This window comes from Scyliorhinus torazame, chromosome 9, assembly GCF_047496885.1.
Source record: "Scyliorhinus torazame isolate Kashiwa2021f chromosome 9, sScyTor2.1, whole genome shotgun sequence".
Taxonomy (NCBI): Eukaryota; Metazoa; Chordata; class Chondrichthyes; order Carcharhiniformes; family Scyliorhinidae; genus Scyliorhinus; species Scyliorhinus torazame.
This window is the reverse complement of record NC_092715.1, coordinates 17,932,329-17,952,427: the sequence shown is the minus strand read 5'-3', so window position 1 is coordinate 17,952,427 and position 20,099 is coordinate 17,932,329. Positions and strand designations below refer to the sequence as shown.

Below are 20,099 nucleotides of genomic sequence, written 5' to 3'. Positions count from 1 at the left end.
CTCTCTCCCTCACTCCACTCCCTCACTCTCACTCTTCTCATTCCCTCACTACCTCCTCCTTTCTATTCCTCCAATTTACTCACAATGGCTCTTTCAAAATCCTGACTATTTAGCCTTTGATCCCCTGTTGCAGCGACCAATCTGCTAAACCTAACTCTCACCTCGAGCTTTGATGCCCCAGTCCCCATTGAACCATTCCCCTCCCACCCTGGCCGTCCCCCCTGGTGTGGCCCTCGTGTCCCTTCAGCCTCCCACCCTCCGACTTTGCGATTAAGGTTAATTCCATTTGTTTAACTGCTTCTGTCAAATCTATCCCTTTCACTAATCCATCCAGCCATGCTATCCTTAAATTACTCCCACCTGCCATATCCATTCACTCACTTCAAGTATCTCCACTATCTCCTCTCATACCCTCTCTGAGCTCATCTTGTCCAGGAGACCCATGTCCTTGAACCTGCTCCCAATAATCGGTTGATCATTCTCACGTCCCTCCTGGTCTCCGGTATTATTAAAAGTTCTCTCTCTTCAGGTACTGTCCCTTCAAATTTACCATCACCACCCGTCTCCACCCCTACCCTTCATATAAAACAAACCTTGCCCCCCGCCCCCGTCCATGTAAGCTATCATCCCATCTTCAACTGTGTTTTCCTCCCCCAAGTCCTTGACTGTTTTGTGTTCTTGACGACTAGAACTGCTCTCAGCAAAGTCACAAATGACATCCTCTGTGACTGGGACATGTTAGGATCCAGGGCGGGAACCCATCTATTTTCAACTTGTGAAACTCTGAGGAAATGTTACTGCCCCTCAGGAGTGAGAACACTGACCAATTGGTATCTTTTATGTTAAAACAAACTTAAATTTAACCACAGAATCAACAACAAAGAAATAGCTTGACAGTTAACATTTGCTGCAGTTCTTAAAAAGAGAGAAAACCTTCACTAACTTCCTAAACCTGCCTCTACATTCCAATTAAGCAAACCAATATATTTCAAAAACAACTGATGAATAAAGTTAACAACCAGGTTTCTACTTGTTTTCCCAGTGCACAATCCTTGGAGAGAGAACCTTTCAGGACCAAAGTGAAACACCTCTGTTCAGATGAGAGTTCTAGAACCAACTGACTTTTAAGACAGACCTGGCTCCTCCCACTAATTGCATCACCTGTACCCAAAGCATAAGGCGTTCTTTTGTCTCTTGTTACCTTTAGTTGTTTAGCCAGGAGCAAACACAATTCCGCTCATAAATTATCTACATGCCGGGGTCCTTCAAACGTAAACAATATCCATTAGTTAGCTATCTATACATAAGTAAATGGTTCTCGAGATCTATTAGCACAATATTTCACCTATAAATCAATGATTACCTTACTTTTACAACACTTTGATCACAGCTCTAGCAGTCACACTGTCTGTAAGCATCGTAACCCAGGTTTTAATTACTTCCACATCACCAACACTGTTTCTTATATTCATCAAAGACAAAGGGAAACTTTTGTTCCCTGTCCTCCTTGATCTGTCCCAGTCTTTGACACGGCTGACCACATCATCCTCCTCCACTGTCGACCAGCTGGGTGGGACTGCTCTCTCCCGGTTCCATTCTTATCTTTCCAATCACAGCCAGAGAAACACTGGCAATGGTTTCTCTTCCTGCTCCCCACACCGTTCCCCCTGGCGTCCCCCAAGGATCTATCCTCGGCCCCTCCTATTTCTCATCCACAGACTTCCCCTCGGTAATGGCAACCATTAGCTAACATCCAGTCATGAGATTCCCTCCCAGGAAACAAAGGTTTCATGCTTCACTCCAAACTCCGTTCTCCAGCCACCAACGTTCCCTGATGATTGTGACACGGTCAGCAACCGCGGTTAGGATTTCCCCGGTTAGGATTAGATGGAGGAAAATGGTAACGGTGTGCGTAGGGCCCCAACCAGCTGGAGGACAATCGAGATGTGTTGGAGGAAGATGGTGTGTTCCTTTTATTCATTGATGGGAGGTGGGTGTCGCTGTCCAGGCCAGCACTTATTGCCCACCCCTGAGGGTGTTTAAGAGTCACATGGACGCCAGACCAGCTAACGATGGCAGACTTTCCTCCTCCAATCAACAATGGTTTCGTGGTCATCAGATTTATTTTTCATTGAATTCAAATTTCACCACCTGCTGTGGAAGGATTAGAACCTGGGTGCTCAGAGTCTCTCGATTACTAGTGCAGCAACAATAACGTCGCTGCCCTCCCCTTACAGTAGCACAGTGGTTAGCACTGTTGCTTCACAGCACCAGGGACCCGGGTTCGATTCCCGGCTTGGGTCACTGTCTGTGCAGAGTCTGCACATCCTCCCCGTGTCTGCGTGGGTTTCCTCCGGGGGCTCCGGTTTCCTCCCACAAGTCCCGAAAGACGTGCTGTTAGGTGAATTGCACATTCTGAATTCTCTCTCCGTGTACCCGAACAGGTGCCGGAATGTGGCGACGAGGGGCTTTTCACAGTAACTTCATTGCGGTGTTAATGTAAGCCTACCTGTGACACCAATAAAGATTATTGTTGTTAGTTGGTTTGTAGCCTCGGCATCCTGCGTGGCCCTGTGATGAACCTTGAGAAATATAGCTGCTCCATCACCAATGCTGCCAACTAGCACCTCCGCCGCTGCCCAACCTTTCCCCGTTATCAGCTCACCTGTTGCTGAGACACTCATTATCCTTTTTATCTCCAAACTTCCCTCTTGTACTGCACACTACTGGCTGACTTCCCAGCTTGCTGCCTCTGTTATTCAGCTCACATAAAACACTAACGAGCACCAAGCCCTATTTACCCAATCGGCCCTCTGCCAGCTGACCTTGGTCCATGGTCCAGCAACTCCTCCGATTTAGAATTCTCGTCCCTCTTTTCAATTACCTCCATGGCCTCACCCCTCCCTATCTCTGTAGTCTCCTCCAGTTCCTCAACCCTATGGGGCGGCACGGTGGCACAATGGTTAGCACCGCTGCCTCACAGCGCCAGGGACTCTGGTTCGATTCCGGCCTTGCGTGACTGTCTGTGTGGAACAAAGAAGAAAGAAAAGTACAGGCCCATCGGCCCTCCAAGCCTGCGCCGACCATGCTGCCCGTCTAGACTAAAATCTTCTACACTTCCGGGGTCCGTATCCCTCTATTCCCATCCTATTCATGTATTTGTCACGATACCCCTTAAACGTCACTATCGTCCCTGCTTCCACCACCTCCTCCGGCAGCGCATTCCAGGCACCCACTACCGTGGAGCTTCCACATTCTCCCCGTGTCTGTGTGGGTTTCCTCCGGGCGCTCCGGTGTCCTCCCAAAGCCCAAAGGTGTGCAGGTTAGGTGGATTGGCCATGCTAAATTGCTCCTTAGTGTCCAAAGATGTGCAGGGTAGATGGGGTTGCGTGGATAGGACAGGGGAGTGGACCTGGGTAAGGCACTCTTTCAGAGGGTCGGTGCAGATCGATGGGCCGAATGGCCTCCTTCTGCACTGCAGGGATTCTGTGATTCTATATCTGCCTCATCTCATTCTGGTCTCTTGTCATCCCCAATTTTAATTGTTGAAACATCGGAGACCTTGCCTTCTGTTGCTGTACCTCTGATCAGAAGTTTGCAAACTATTTGTCATGCCGCACATTGGGGCCACGGCCCAGGATTTTGGGGTGGTGAACTTCGGCCTTAAACTCCTGAGTATCCTCCTTAAACCTTTCCGTCTTTCCGAGCCACTTTCCTCCTTCAAACCTCTCTCTTCGACATGGCGTCTGGTTAGGGGTTCTAATGCCTCCTGACGCGGTGGGTTACCAACTGTGATGAAATGTATTCCTGGAGCTTTCATCACATGACCAACCCCCCCGCTCCAGCCAATCGACGACCAACACACACACCCCCATGACTCACGGCCGTTCTACACCAATCGGAAAGCAGCAAGACCCAGGCCAATCCTGGAGAGTTGGCAACTCTAATTCCTGGTGTGTTGACAAACGTTCTTGTCCATGATCCTGTCAGGTGCTTTGGGAATGCCCCATTGCATGACGGCGCAGTGGTTAGCACTGCTGCCTCACAGCGGCAGGGACCCGGGTTCAATTCCAGCCTTGGGTGACTGTGTTGGGGTTTGCACGTTCTCCCCGTGTCTGCATGGGTTTCCTCCGGGTGCTCCGGTTTCCTCCCACAGTGCAGAGGTGTGCAGGCTACGACCTTCACCAACTTCTACAGATGAACCATAGAAAGCATTCTTTCTGGCTGTATCACAGCTTGGTATGGAGCCTGCTCTGCCCAAGACCGCAGGAAACTACAAAAGGTCGTGAATGTAGCCCAGTCCATCACGCAAACCAGCCTCCTATCCATTGACTCTGTCTATAATTCCCGCTGCCTCAGAAAGGCAGCCAGCATAATTAAGGACCCCACGCACCCCGGACATACTCTCTTCCACCTTCTTCCATCAGGAAAAAGATACCAAAGTTTGAGGTCACGTACCAACCGAGTCAAGAACAGCTTCTTCCCTACTGCCATCAGACTTTTGAATGGACCTACCTCGTATTGAGTTGATCTTTTCTCTACACCTCGCTATAACTGTAACATTATATTCTGCAGTCTCTCCTTCCTTCCGTATGTACGGTCTGCATTGTTTGTACAGCATGCAAGAAACAATACTTTTCACTGTGTACTAATACATGTGACAATAATAAATCAAATCACAATCAAAAAGATTAGGTGGATTGCCCATGATAAATTGCCCCTCAGTGTCCAAAGACTATGTGGGGTTACAGGGACAGGGCAGAGGAGGGGGACACCTTACCCAGGTCCACTCCCCTTTCCTATCCCCCCAACCCCAACTACCCTGCACATCTTTGGACACCGAGGGGCAATTTATCACGGCCAATCCACCTAACCTGCACACCTTTGGGCTGTGGGAGGAAACCGGAGCTCCCGGAGGAAACCCACGCACACACGTTTCGGAGGGTCCATGCAGACTTGATGGGCCGAATGGCGTCCTTCTGCACTGTAGGGATTCTATAAAAATTCTATAATCGGTGCTATATAAATGCAGATTGTTGTTGTTTGGTGTCGCCAATGTAGAATCTTACTGGGTGAACATTGCCAACTCTCTCAGAATGTCCTGGAGCCCCTAGGAATTCTGGATTACTCTCCTGCAGACTGTTGCGAGAAACAGTGGGAGAAAAAACATTTGGGTAGAAAAACAGTTGTGATGTTTACTTGTTAAAACAGTGTTGGTGGCTGTGGAAGGCTCTTGTGAGGCAGTTGGGGGGAACATTGTGATTAAATCTCCAGGAATATGTTGAGCCAGAATTAATTGGGACCCTCTGAAGTGCATGGGCTGCGGTGGGCTGGCAGAGGGGAACCCTGCCCCCCCCCTCAGTGGCCCAGCCCAGGACTCAACCCTTTTTCCCTTCTTTACAGCTCCAGTCGCCCTCAGTCCACCGGGGAAGGGACCGAAAATTCCGGGTGCAGACTCGCCTCCAGCCCGATCCCGGCGTCAGCCCCTCAGGGGGTGGCGCCCCCGTCCAGGCCCCCGGTGCGGTGGAGCCCAGCCCCTCCCCTCGCCCCCCTGTGCCAGCTGGACGTGTGGTGGAGCTCCCGTGCGAAGAGGCTAACTGTCCAGCTGACAGCTTCTGTCAGAACGACTATGAGAGCGGAGGGTCCAGGTGTCACTGCAAGCTGGGCAAACTCGGGGAGAGGTGTGACAAAGGTCAGCAAATGGATCATTGACGTCCTTTTTCAAAATTTATATATAAATGCACTGATTTCCATAAAGTTACGTGGCAAATATTGAATTTCACAGAATCTACATAGGACTCCATCGATTTACATCAGGGGCGGTATTCCCCCCGCCCGGGTGGGAGAATCGCCAGGGCGCCGCTCGAGTCGCGCCACGCCGCCCCGACCCCCGCACGCGATTCCCCCGCCCCCCCGAAACCAGCGCAGTGCGAATCGCGCCGGGCCGCCCCGACCCCCGCACGCGATCCCCCCCCCCGAAACCAGCGCAGTGCGAATCGCGCCGGGCCGCCCCGACCCCCGCACGCGATCCCCCCCCCCGAAACCAGCGCAGTGCGAATCGCGCCGGGCCGCCCCGACCCCCGCACGCGATCCCCCCCCACCCCCCCCCCGAAACCAGCGCAGTGCGAATCGCGCCGGGCCATTCACAAACGGCGAGCGTCGATTCTCCGGCCCGGACAGGCCGAGCGGCCGGCAAAAAAAATAGACAGACCCGCCGGCGCCGTTCTAACCTGCTGTCGGGCCGGCGGGACCCGGGGCTTCAAGGGCCGGGAGCGGGGGGGGGGGGGGGGGGGGGGGGGGTGGGAGGGGGGCCCCAACCCCGGGGAGGCTCTCCGGAGAGGCCTGGTACACGATCGGGACCAACCGGTTGGCGGGCCGGCCTCTCTGTCGGCGGGCCTCCTTTCTTCCGCCGGCGAGCCTGGATCCATGTTTGTGCGGGGCGGCCTGGGGGAGGACAGCCACCGCGCATGCGCTAGTTGGCGCCGGCCCATCTGCGGATATGCGGGACCCAAGTCATTTACGCGGCGCCGGGTCTCTGACGCGGCGCCGAGGCCCCGCCCCCGTAAATCGCGCGACGCGGAGGGGGGAGAATGGGGGTCTGGGAACGGGCGCCGACACCGGAGTAAAACACTCCGGATTTTACCCCGGCGTCGGCACTTAGACTCCCGTTGGGAGAATCCCGCCTCAGATTTCTTCAATTTACTCAGAATATTTATGGAAATACATTTACACAGAATCTCTACAGTGCGGGAGGAGGCAGTTTGGCCCATCAATTTGTTATGGGCCAGGGTTTAGAAAATCCAAAGCATATTATGGAGTTCACCTGACCTATAACTGTTTATTGATTTTGGTTACGGTGAACACAAGGGGCGAGATTCTCCCACCCCCCGCCGGGTCGGAGAATCGGCGGGGACTGGCGTGAATCCCGCCCCCGCCGGTTGCCGAATTCTCCTGCACCGGATATTCGACGGGGGCGGGAATCGCGCCGCGCCGGTTGGCGGGCCCCCCCCCCGCGATTCTCCGGCCCGTATGGGCCGAAGTCCCGCCGCTAAAATGCCTGTCCCGCTGGCGTGGATTAAACCACCTACCTTACCGGCGGGACAAGGCGGCGCGGGCGAGCCCCAGGGTCCTGGGTGATCTGGCCCCGGGGGGTGCCCCCACGGTGGCCTGGCCCGCGATCAGGGCCCACCGATCCGTGGGCGGGCCTGTGCCATGGGGGCACTCTTTCCCTTCCACCTTCGCCACGGTCTCCACCATGGCGGAGGCGGAAGAGACTCTCCCCACTGCGCATGCGCGGGAATGCCGTCAGTGGCCGCTGACGCTCCCGCGCATGCGCCGCCCGGAGATGTCATTTCCGCGCCAGCTGGCGGGACACCAAAGGCCTTTTCCGCCAACTGACGGGGCAGAAATTCATCCGGTGCGGGCCTAGCCCCTCAAGGTTGGGGCTCGGCCCCCCAAGATGCGGAGCATTCCGCACCTTTGGGGCGGCGCGATGCCCGACTGATTTGCGCCATTTTGGGCGCCAGTCGGCGGACATCGCGCCGATACCGGATAATTTCGCCCCAGAGCCTGACTTTCAGGTGTTAGTCAACAGAGTCCTGAGGCGGTTTTAATCAAAACACAAGGGGCACAATTCTCCCATCGGGAGACTAAGTCCCGACGCCGGAGTGAAAACCGGAGTGTTTCATTCAGGCGTCGGAGGCCGCTCTCAGCCCCCTATTCTCCCCGGGGGGCTAAGAGCAGCGCCGCGTCATTTACGTGCACCGTGCCTTGGCGCCGAGGAACCCCCCTCGACCCCCCCACAGGCCGTCCCCCCAGCGTTCCCGCACTGTTCCTGCCAGCAGCGACCCGGTGTGGATGGCGCCGGCGGGAGCCTGTCGTGTTGGACTCATTACCAACGGTAAGCGGCGATTCTCCCAGCGGCCAACCGTGATTCTCACCGCGCCGGTTTGGGGGGGGGGGGTGGGAGAATCGTGTGCGGCCGTCGGGAAGGCGTGGCGGGACTCGCGCGGCGCCCGGGCAATTCTCCCACCCGGCATCGGTGGGGGGGGGGGGGGGGAGAATTCCGCCCAACCTTTATTCTATGAATTTAGTTAACATTTGTATAAACACACGCAGTAAGAATTTTTATCAACTACAAACATAAAGACCCCACACAGCTTCAGTGATCCACGTGAATTCTTAATGAATTCCCCCTTTAACTGTTCCAATTCAATAACAAAATCCAAGTGAAACCAGAAACACCTATTCAAAGGCGTGGCCCAGGACACGGCATTCTTACTGGTATCAGGCTTGTTATTGATACTCTGTTCTCCTTTTCAAACAGCGGGTTTAAATTCCTTCCACAAAGCAATTATCTCTTTTAAGTTATCAAGCGTTCCAGAAACAGCTTTTAAAATGAAGGTAGAAAGACACTTCCTTTAACCTGTGCAGTTCAAAACCAGTCCGAACTCAAAAAAGTAAAACCCAGAGCCATAGCCCAGCTCCACCCACACAATGACATCTCTGAAGCCATGTGATCAGACAAAAACATGTCTTAAAGGGACACCCCCATGACAGAATTTACACCAACCCTCCGAAAGAGCACCCTAACCTCAACCCACTCCCTCACCCTATCCCCCTAACCTCACCTAACCTTCGGACACTGAGGGACAACTTAGCATGGCCAATCCACCTAACTTGCACTTCTTTGGCCGAGTTGGTTAATAAACAGCCTGCCAGACCTTCCAAAGCCAAACTGGATACGGCCCACCTTCAGATTCTAACCAATTGCCTCAACCCGAAACAGAGATATCTACAGCCTCTGATAGACTCATACAGATTATGGTCAGCCCTGGGATTGGAATGTGTGTCATTAAGTCCAGAGTTATAACGTAAACGATTCTTTGATCATTAAACCTGGCTGCTTTTTAAACTCGACAAGATTAAAACCAGATCTTTGGTTCCAATTCAGATGAATTGCTTCAGGACACCATTACATCATTTAATCTGAGCACATTTCTGTGATATGTTTTGTTTAAAAATAAAACTGCTCAACTCATGTGACTCCCACTGAGCCGGAGGGGAAGTTAAATGTCTGACTTTTACATGAAGAAGCGATTTCAGTTTGTCTGCTTGCATTTGTTTGAATAATCCTTTAAACAAATTCCGCCCGTGTTAACTTGCTGTACACAAACCAATCCCGCCAATTGCATGACTCATTTTAAATTAGATGGGCCTGGCTTTAATGTGAGCAGTTTCTGTTTCTGTGTGTGTGGCGGTTGGCAGGGGACTGTCCGCTAATGCTGGGACTCCTTCACTGCCGATCCTTATGTGTGTCCAGAGGTGCTGGGTTCCATTTCCCTGACTCTCCAAGAATAATCGAGGCTGGCACCACCAATGCAGCAGTGAGAGAGTGCTTTACTGTCACATGAGGCAGAGGGTGGGGGGAATCCGTGAACTCGTTGTCTGAAAGCATGGTAGAGGCAGGAACCCTCAAAACATTTAAGAAGCATTTAAATCAGCACTCAAAACGTCAGAGCGTACAAGGCTACGCGCCAAGTGCTGGAAAATTGCATTAGAAGAGATAAGGGCTTGATGGCCGGCAAAAACACGATGGGCCGAGGGGCCTCTTTCTATGCTGTAAAACTCTATGACTCTATGAGACGCTAACTTGATGCCTCATCTCCCCTCTCGGACACAACGTAACCCACATCCACTATTCCAAGGGTCTAAAACATTCGCAACAATCTTCAGCCAGAAGTGTCGAGTGCATGATCCATCTCGGTCTCCTCCGGAGGTCCCCCGCATCATAGATGTCAGTCTTCAGCCAATACGATTCACTCCAGGTGATATCAAGAAATGGCTGAAGACGCAGGCTGGGAGGGCCGAAGGGCCTGTTCCTGTGCTGTAATTTTCTTTGTTCTTTGACACTGGAGACTGCAAAGGCCCTGACAATATTTCGGCAATAGTACTGAAGACTTGTGCTCTAGAACTTGCCACACCCTGTTCCAGGCTGTTCCAGAACAGCTACAACTCTGACATCTACCCGGCAATGTGGAAATAAGCCCAGGTGTGTCCGAAACACAAGAAACAGGACAAATCCAACCCAGCCAATTCCCGCCATATCAGTGCACTGTCCATCGTTAGCAAAGCGATGGAAGGAATCATCAACAGTGCTATCAAGCAGCACTTCCTCAGCAATAACCTGCTCACGGACTCTCTGTTTAGGGAGCTTTACTCTGTATCTAACACCGTGCTGTACCTGTCCTGGGAGTGTTTGATGGGGACAGTGTAGAGGGAGCTTTACTCTGTATCTAACCCCGTGCTGTACCTGTCCTGGGAGTGTTTGATGGGGGCAATGTAGAGGGAGCTTTACTCTGTATCTAACCCTGTGCTGTACCTGTCCTGGGAGTGTTTGATGGGGACAGTGTAGAGGGAGCTTTACTCTGTATCTAACCCCGTGCTGTCCCTGTCCTGGGAGTGTTTGATGGGGACAGTGGAGAGTGTGCTTTACTTTGTATCTAAACCCGTGCTGTCCCTGTCCTGGGAGTGTTTGATGGGGACAGTGTAGAGGGAGCTTTACTCTGTATCTACCCCCGTGCTGTACCTTTCCTGGGAGTGTTTGATGGGGACAGTACAGAGGGAGCTTTACTCTGCATCTAACCCCCGCACTGTACCTGTCCTGGGAGTGTTTGATGGGGACAGTGGAGAGTGTGCTTTACTTTGTATCTAAACCCATGCTGTATATGTCCTGGGAGTGTTTGATGGGGACCATGTAGGGGCAGCTTTACTCTGTATCTAACCCCGTGCTGTACCTGTTCTGGGAGTGTTTGATGGGGACAGTGCAGAGGGAGCTTTACTCTGCATCTAACCCCCGCGCTGTACCTGTCCTGGGAGTGTTTGATGGGGACAGTGTAGAGGGAGCTTTACTCTGTAATTAACCCCCGCGCTGTACCTGTCCTGGGAGTGTTTGATGGGGACAGTGGAGAGTGTGCTTTACTTTGTATCTAAACCCATGCTGTATATGTCCTGGGAGTGTTTGATGGGGACGGTGTAGGGGAGCTTTACTCTGTATCTAACCCCGTGCTGTACCTGTTCTGGGAGTGTTTGATGGGGACAGTGCAGAGGGAGCTTTACTCTGCATCTAACCCCCGCGCTGTACCTGTCCTGGGAGTGTTTGATGGGGACAGTGTAGAGGGAGCTTTACTCTGTATCTAACCCCCGCGCTGTACCTGTCCTGGGAGAGTTTGATGGGGACAGTGTAGAGGGAGCTTTACTCTGGATCTAACCCCATGCTGTACCTGTCCTGGGAGTGTTTGATGGGGACAGTGTAGAGGGAGCTTTACTCTGTAATTAACCCCCGCGCTGTACCTGTCCTGGGAGTGTTTGATGGGGACAGTGGAGAGTGTGCTTTACTTTGTATCTAAACCCATGCTGTATATGTCCTGGGAGTGTTTGATGGGGACAGTGTAGGGGGAGCTTTACTCTGTATCTAACCCCGTGCTGTACCTGTTCTGGGAGTGTTTGATGGGGACAGTGCAGAGGGAGCTTTACTCTGCATCTAACCCCCGCGCTGTACCTGTCCTGGGAGTGTTTGATGGGGACAGTGTAGAGGGAGCTTTACTCTGTATCTAACCCCCGCGCTGTACCTGTCCTGGGAGAGTTTGATGGGGACAGTGTAGAGGGAGCTTTACTCTGGATCTAACCCCATGCTGTACCTGTCCTGGGAGTGTTTAATGGGGACAGTGTAGAGGGAGCTTTACTCTGTATCTAACCCCCGCCCTGTACCTGTCCTGGGAGTGTTTGATGGGGACAGTGTAGAGGGAGCTTTACTCTGTATCTAACCCCCGTGCTGTACCTGTCCTGGGAGTGTTTGATGGGGACAGTGTAGAGGGAGCTTTACTCTGTATCTAACCCCGTGCTGTACCTGTCCTGGGAGTGTTTGATGGGGACAGTGTAGAGGCAGCTTTACTTTGTATCTAACCCTGTGCTGTACCTGTCCTGGCAGTGTTTGATGGGGACAGTATTGAGGAAGTTTTATTCTGTGTCTAACCCCGTGCTGTACGTGGCCTGGGAGTGTTTGATGGGGAGAGTGTAGAGGAAGCTTTACTCTGTATCTATCCCTGTGCTGTACCTGTCCTAAGCGTGTTTGATGGGGACAGTGTAGAGGCAGCTCTACTCTGTATCTAACCCTGTGCTGTACCTGCCCTGGCAGTGTTTGATGGGGACAGTGTAGAGGGAGCTTTACTCTGTATCTAACCCCCGTGCTGTGCCTGTCCTGGGAGTGTTTGATGGGGACAGTGTAGAGGCAGCTTTACTCTGTATCTAATCCTGTGCTGTACCTGTCCTGGCAGTGTTTGTTGGGGAGAGTGTAGAGGAAGCTTTACTCTGTATCTAACCCCGTGCTCTACCTGTCTTTGAGTGTTTGATGGGGACAGTGTGGAGGGAGCTTTAATCTGTATCTTACCCCGTGTTGTACCTGTCCTGGGAATGTTTGATGGGGACAGTATAGGGGGAGCTTCACTCTGTATCTAACCCCGTGCTGTACCTGTCCAGGGAGTGTTGATGGGGACAGTGTAGAGGGAGCTTTACTCTGTATCTAACCCCGTGTTGTACCTGTCCAGGGAGTGTTGATGGGGACAGTGTAGAGGGAGCTTTACTCTGTATCTAACCCCGTGCTGTACCTGTCCTGGGAGTGTTTGATGGGGACAGTATAGGGGGAGCTTCACTCTGTATCTAACCCCGTGCTGTACCTGTCCAGGGAGTGTTGTTGGGGACAGTGTAGAGGGAGCTTTACTCTGTATCTAACCCCGTGCTGTACCTGTCCTGGGAGTGTTTGATGGGGACAGTGTAGAGGGAGCTTTACTCTGTATCTAACCCCGTGCTGTACCTGTCCAGGGAGTGTTGATGGGGACAGTATAGAGGGAGCTTTACTCTGTATCTAACCCCGTGCTGTACCTGTCCTGGGAGTGTTGATGGGGTCTATGTACAGGGAGCTTTATTCTGTATCTAATCCTGTGCTGTACCTGTCCTGGGAGTGTTTTCATCGGTAGTTTTCTGTATTCTCATTTAATGCTGACTTGGTAACTAGAATTCTGGCGCCACCTACTGTTCCTTATAACCAGCGATGAATGGAAGAAGCAGAATTATGCCAATCAGCCCATCGAGTCTGCTCCTCCATTCAATGAGATCATGGCTGATCTGTTATAATCCTCAACTCCACTTTCCCGCCTTATCCCCATAACCCTCGATTCCCTCACTGATTAAATATCTGTCTCTCTCAGCCTTGAACACACTTAACGACCCGGCCTCGACAGCTCTCTGCGGTAAAGAATCCCACAGATTCACTCCCCTCTGAGAGAAGAAATTCCTCCTCATCTCTGTCTGAAATGGGCAACCCCCTTACTCTGAGATTGTGTCCTCTGGTCCTAGACTCTCCCACAAGGGGAAACAACCTCTCAGCATCGACCCTGTCAAACCCCCTGAGAATCCGATATGTCTCAATAAGGTCGCCTCTCACTCTTCTAAACTCCAATGAGCACAGACCCAACCTACTCAACCTTTCCTCAATAGGAAATCCCTCCATACCCGGGATCAACCGAGTGAACCTTCTCGGGACTGCCTCAAATGCCAATATATCTTTCCATCGATAAGGAGACCAAAACTGTTCCCGGTATTCCAGGTGTGGTCTAACTAGTGCCTTGTATAGTTTTAGCAGCACTTCCCTATTTTTATTATCCATTCCCTTTGAAATAAAGGCCAACATTCCGTTTGCCTTCCCAATTTCCCGCTGAACTTGCTGCTAGCTTTTTGTGATTTATGCACGAGGACCCCAAACCTCTCCGTGCTGCAGCTTTCTGCAGTCTCTCTCCATTTAAATAATATTCAGCTCCTTTATTCTTCCTACCAAAGTGCAGAACTTCACATTTTCCTACATTGTATTCCCTCTGCTATATTTTTGCCCACTCACGCAACCTGTCTATATCCCTCTGTAGACTCTGTGACATCCACTTGCCTCCCTGTTTGTGTATCGTCCCCAAATTTGGGAATAGTACATTCATCTCCCTCATCCATTAGACCATAAGACATAGGAGCAGAATTAGGCCACTCGGCCCATTGAGTCTGCTCCGCCATTCAATCATGGCTGATATTTTCTCATCCCCATTCTCCTGCCTTCTCCCCATAACCCCTGAACCCCTCATTCAAGTCATTAAATATATTGCGAATAATTGTGTTCCCAGCAGCACGGATGCCTGTGGCATTCCACTAGCTACAGATTGTCATCCTGAAAATGCTCCTCTTATCCCGACTCTTCTATCAGTGAGCCAATCCTCTATCCATGCTAATGTTCGACCCCCAACATCATGGACTCTTATCTTATTAAGTAGCCTTGTGAATCTATGGAATTCCTTGCCCAGTGAAGCAGTTGAGGCTCCTTCATTAAATGTTTTTAAGATAAAGATAGATAGTTTTTTGAAGAATAAAGGGATTAAGGGTTATGGTGTTCGGGCCGGAAAGCGGAGCTGAGTCCACAAAAGATCAGCCATGATCTCATTGAATGGCGGAGCAGGCTCGAGGGGACAGATGGCCTACTCCTGCTCCTAGTTCTTATGTTCTTATTACATCCACTTGTTCACTTTTATCAAACCCGCTCCTCCCACCTTAAAAATGTTTTAATCAATTTTTCGGGCAAAATACTGGCGGAATTTAATTCCCCTTCCCTCCGAGGAGAATTCAGAGATGAAGGTAGCTGTTTGATCTGGCAGGAATTCTGCCACCTTCCCATTCCCCTTCCCCAATCCAGCTGTGGGTGGGATCAGTGGAGCATGGAGGCTAATTGAGGCTCTTAAGTCGTGACCTAAGGGCCACTTTAGGGCCCCATCCTGCCAGGCCTGGTATTCAATCAGCGTTGTGCCGGGGTCTTGCCAAGTGACCAGGCTGCCCAGCAAAGCCTCTCACCTTTGGCAGCGGTCAGCCGTGGGGCGTCCTCGGCCTGAGGGTTCCCACGTATAGGGCGCGATTCTCCGAGCCCCGCGCCGGGCCAGAGAATCACCGCAACCGCGCCACGCCGCCCCGACGCCGGCGCGCGATTCTCCGGGGAGCGGAGAATCGGCGCCATACCGGCACGTTGAAGAGGTCCCTCGCGTGAACTGCTCCGGCACCGTGCATGTTCCAGACGTTCACGACGGTGCGAAAACTTAGGGCAGGGTTCTGCAACCCCCCCCGCCGGGCCGGAGAATCGCCGGGAGCTGGCGTGAATCCCGCCCCCGCCGGTTGCCGAATTCTCCGGCACCGGATATTCGGCGGGGGGCGGGAATCGCGCCGGTCGGCGCCCCCCCCCCCCCCCGGCGATTCTCCGGCCCGCGATGGGCCGAAGTCCCGCTGCTGTCATGCCTGTCCCCACCGGCGAGAATCAACCCACTTCTCTCACCGGCGGGACTAGGCGGCTCCGGGGTCCGGGGGGGGGGGGCGGGTGCGATCTGGCCCCGGGGTGGCCTGGCCCGCGATCGGGGCCCACCGATCCGTGGGCGGGCCTGTGCCGTGGGGGCACTCTTTTCCTCCACCTCGGCCTCCGCACCTTTGGGGCAGCGCGCCGCCGGAGTGGTTCCCGCCAGTCCATCCCGCCGGGACCCCTCCGCCCCGCCGGGTAGGGGCGAATCCCGACCTTAAGTCTCCATTTTGGAGAATCACGCCCATGAAGAGAGCTGGCAATGTGTAGCAGGGTCCCCTGAGATTTGTTGGCTGGATTCTGTGCAGTTCTGTTGATGTAACTGATGTGTATTCACTCCTTTGCCCCCTCCCGTCTCAGATATCTCTGTTCAGTACCCAAGGTTCTACGGTTACTCCTACCTCACCTTTGAACCGCTCAAGAATTCCTACCAGAAGTTTCAGATAAGCATTGAGTTCAAGGTGAGTCAAACTGTGCGGAAATGTCATGAATGAAGGAAATCTGCCGTCCTTACCCGGTCTGGCCTACATGTGACTCCAGACCCACAGCAATGTGGTTGACTCGAACTGCTCCCTCAAGGACAAATTAGGAATGGGCAATAAATGTTGGCACAGGCTGCAACGGTCACGTCCCATCAACAAATTACAAGAAAATGATATGAAAGAGAAAATGCTGGAAAGTCTCAGCAGGTCTGACAGCATCTGGAGGGAGAGAAAAGAGCGAACGTTTCGAGTCCAGGTGAGCCTTTGTCAAGGCTAACAGACAGAGAAAGTGGGAAATATTTACACTGTGGAGTGAGAATGAAAGATGAGTCATAGCCACAGAAACCCAGGGAAACGGGGTGTTAATGGCCACGGAAACCAAGGGAACAGAGTGCTAATGGCAGTCCCCAGAGAGGACAAAAGATGTGAAAGGCCAAACAGCAGAGAAACTAACATCAGAGGGTGAACTGTAGATGTGGGGGGAGGGAAGAGGGAAGCAAAGAGGAGAAAGGTGAAGGAAAGGTGGATAAGATGGGGGGGGGGCGGAAATTAAATGTATATTAAGAAAGAAAGAAATGGTAAAAGACAGTTAAAATGAAATGGGATGGAAACAAATGGGTTGAGATGGGGTAGTGCTGATCATCTGAAGTTGTTGAATTCGATGTTCAGGCCGGAAGGCTGTAGCAGCCTAACCGGAAGGTGAGATGTTGTTCCTCCAGTTTGCGTTGAGCTTCACTGGAACAGTGCAGCAGGCCAAGGACCGACATGTGGGCATGGGAGCAGGGTCTTGTGTTAAATTGACAAGCAACGGGAAGGTCAGGGTCCTGAATGCGCCCAGACCAAAGATGCTCAGCAAAGCGATCACCCAGTCTGCGATTGGTCTCTCTGATATAGAGGAGACCACAATGAGAGCAGCAAATGCAGTAGACCAAATTGGAAGAGGTGCAAGTGAAACGCTGCTTAACCTGGAATGAGTGTTTTGGGCCTGGGATGTTAAGCAAGGAAGAGGTAAAGGGGCAGGTGTTACAGCTTCTGCGATTGCATGGGAAGGTGCTGTGGGTGCTGGGAGAGGTACTGGGTATGGTGGAGGAGTGGACTAGATTATCTCGGAGGGAACGGTCTCTGCGGAATGCTGACAGACGGAGTGAAGGGAAGATGTGTTTGGTAAATGATAGCCTAGTTCCATCTTAAAAGCCTCAACTTACGCTGCCTCCACCAGATTCTCGGGCAGTGCATTCCCGATTCTAACCAGTCGGGGTGGGGAAATGTTTCTCCCCGTGACGCTGTTGGTTATTTTGCCAATTATCTTAAATCTGTTCCCCCCCTGGTGCTCGGTCCTTCCTGCAGTGGGAACAGTTTCTCCCAATCTACTTTGTCCAGACCCCTCGTGATATTGAACACCTCCATCACATCTCCTCCCAACCTTCTCTTCTCCAAGGAAAACTGTCACAACTTCCCCAATCTGTCTTCATAACTGAAGCGAGAACCAACGTTTCCATCACCGAGATAGTATCTTGGAGCAGCATGCTCTGGAACCAACCAGGAGGCAGGTTATATCAGACTTCATATTGTGTAATGTGACAGGATTACTAAATTACCTCAGAGTAAAAGCAGCAACCACTATGATTAAATTTTACATCCAGTTTAAAAGGGAGAAGAGTGGGTCTAAGGCTAGTATCATCAATGTAAAACAAGGAAAATTAAAGCTCATGGTTTTGGGGGTAATGTATTGACGTGGATAGACAACTGGTTGGCAGACAGGAAGCAGAGAGTGGCGATAAACGTGTCCTTTTCAGAGTGGCAGGCAGTGACTAGTGGGGTACCGCAGGGTTTCGTGCTGGGACCACAGCTGTTCACAATAGACATGAAAGATTTGGACAAAGGAATTGCTATATCTCCAGATTTACAGACGGCACTAAGCTGGGTGGCAGTGTGTGCTGTGAGGAGGATGCAAATAGGCTGCAGGGTGACTTGGACAGGCTGGCTGAGTGGGCAAATACTTGGCAATTGCAATATAATGTGGGTAAGTGTGAGGTTATCCACTTTGGTGACAAAAACAGGAAGGCAGATTATTATCTGAATGGTGTCAGTTCAGGAAAAGGGGAAGTGCAACAAGACCTGGGTGTGATGGTGGAACAGTCGCTGAAGACTGGCATGCAGGTACAGCAGGCGGTGAGGAAACTAATGGCACAATGGCCTTCATAGTGAGAGGATTTGAGTATAGGAGTCGGGATGTCTTGCTGCAGTTATACAGGCCCTTAGTGAATCCACACCTTGAGTGTTGTGCGCAGTTTTGGTCTCCGAGTTTGAGGAAGGACATTCTTGCTATTGAGGGTGTCCAGCCTTCTGGTTCACCAGACTAATTCCCGGGATGGCAGGACTGACATATGAAGAAGACTGAATCGACTGGGCTTGTACTCACTGGAGTTTCGAAGAATGAGACGGGATCTCATAGAAACATATAAAATCCTGATGGGACTGGAAAAGCTGGATGCGGGAAGAATGTTCCCGATGTTGGAGATGTCCAGAACTAGGGGTCACATCATAAGAATAAGGGGTAAGCCATTCAGGACTGAGATGAGGAAGAACTTCTTCTCTCAGGGAGTTGTGAGCTTGTGGAATTCTCGCCCACAGAAAGCTGTTGGGGCCGGTTCGTTGGATATATTCCAGAGGGAGCTGGACGTGGCCCTTGCGGCCAAAGGGATAAAGGGGTATGGAGAGAAAGGGGGAGTGGGATACTGAATTTGCATGACCAGCCATAGAACATAGAACATACAGTGCAGAAGGAAGCCATTCGGCCCATCGAGTCTGCACCGACCCACTTAAGCCCTCACTTCCACCCTATCTCCGTAACCCAATAACCCACCCTAACCTTTTTGGGTCACTAAGGGCAATTTAACCTGCCCAATCCACCTAACCTGCACGTCTTTGGACTGTGGGAGGAAACCGGAGCACCCGGAGGAAACCCACGCAGACACGGGGAGAACGTGCAGACTCCGCACAGACAGTGACCCAAGCCGGGAATCGAACCTGGGACCCTGGCGTTGTGAAGCCACAGTGCTATCCACTTGTGCTACCGTGCTGCCCATATTGAATGGTGATCCAAGCAGAAAGGGCCGAATGGCCTACTCCTGCACCTATTTTCTATGTGTCTAGGTTTCTATACAACAACCCTGTCGTCCCAGGAATCAGTCTGGCGAACCTTCGCTGCATTCCCTCTGAAGCAAGTACATCCTTTCTTAGGTAAGGAGACCAAAACAGTACACAATACTCCAGGTGTTGTCTTATCAAGGTCCAGTACAGCTGCAATAATGCATAACTGCTCCTGTACTCAAGTCCTCTTGCAAAGAAGGACAAAATACCATTTGCCTTCGTAACCGCTCTTCCACTCAGCAGCTGAATCATAAGAATACCGGTGTCAGGGGAAACAACTTTACACTGGATGAGAAGAGGGTGCTGATTGGTCTGCAAATGGACGCTGATTGGTGGAGACGTTGCCATGGAGAATGCACTAGTTGATGGTGACTGACAGTTAACTGCCCAGCATTGTTTGAAACTTTAAAACAGGCAGCTTGACTCTGATGAGTCAAAGCATTGCCCTGAGGAATAAACCAGTGAATGGCTGTCACTTATATTGTTTAGCTAAAACTGATGCCAATCAGCACCCTCTTCTCATGCAGTATAATGTTGTTATTTCCCCTGACATTGGGATACTTGCATTTGTCCTGATGAGTGCAAGATGAAAAGCTTTGACAAAATGTCTTTTTTTCAGCAATACTCAGGTTCTGTATTGATAAACGACTCTTTGCTGACCCGGAGATGGGAGAGCTGCCAACGGCCCACCCGATCCAAAAACCAAGACCCGACTGGAAAATGGTGGTGTCATAATAATCCACTGCTAACCCCGAGGCCCGGGCTAATGCTCTGGGGCCATAGGTTCAAATCCCACCATGGCAGCTAGTGGAATCTAAATTCAAGAAATATAATCTGGAATTTCAAAGAATCCATAGAATCCCGACAGTGCTGAAGGAGGCCATTCGGCCCCTCGAGTCTGCACCAACCCTCGGATGGGGCACTCTACCTCGGCCCACTCCCCCGCCCTATCCCTGTAACCCCGCCTAACCTGCACATCTTTGGACTGTGTGAGCAAACCGGAGCACCCGGAGGAAACCCACGCAGACACGGGG

The 20,099-nt window shown here is 51.7% G+C and overlaps 1 protein-coding gene across 1 annotated transcript in view; it reads left to right on the top strand.

The window, feature by feature from the left end:
• egflam (EGF-like, fibronectin type III and laminin G domains) overlaps positions 1 to 20,099 on the top strand; it is a 260,696-nt gene that overhangs the window by 110,672 nt on the left and 129,925 nt on the right. Inside the window, exons 10-11 of the mRNA XM_072517542.1 lie at positions 5,404 to 5,692; positions 15,791 to 15,891. Coding sequence (XP_072373643.1) covers positions 5,404 to 5,692; positions 15,791 to 15,891 — 390 coding nt within the window. The remainder of the gene's footprint in view (positions 1 to 5,403; positions 5,693 to 15,790; positions 15,892 to 20,099) is intronic.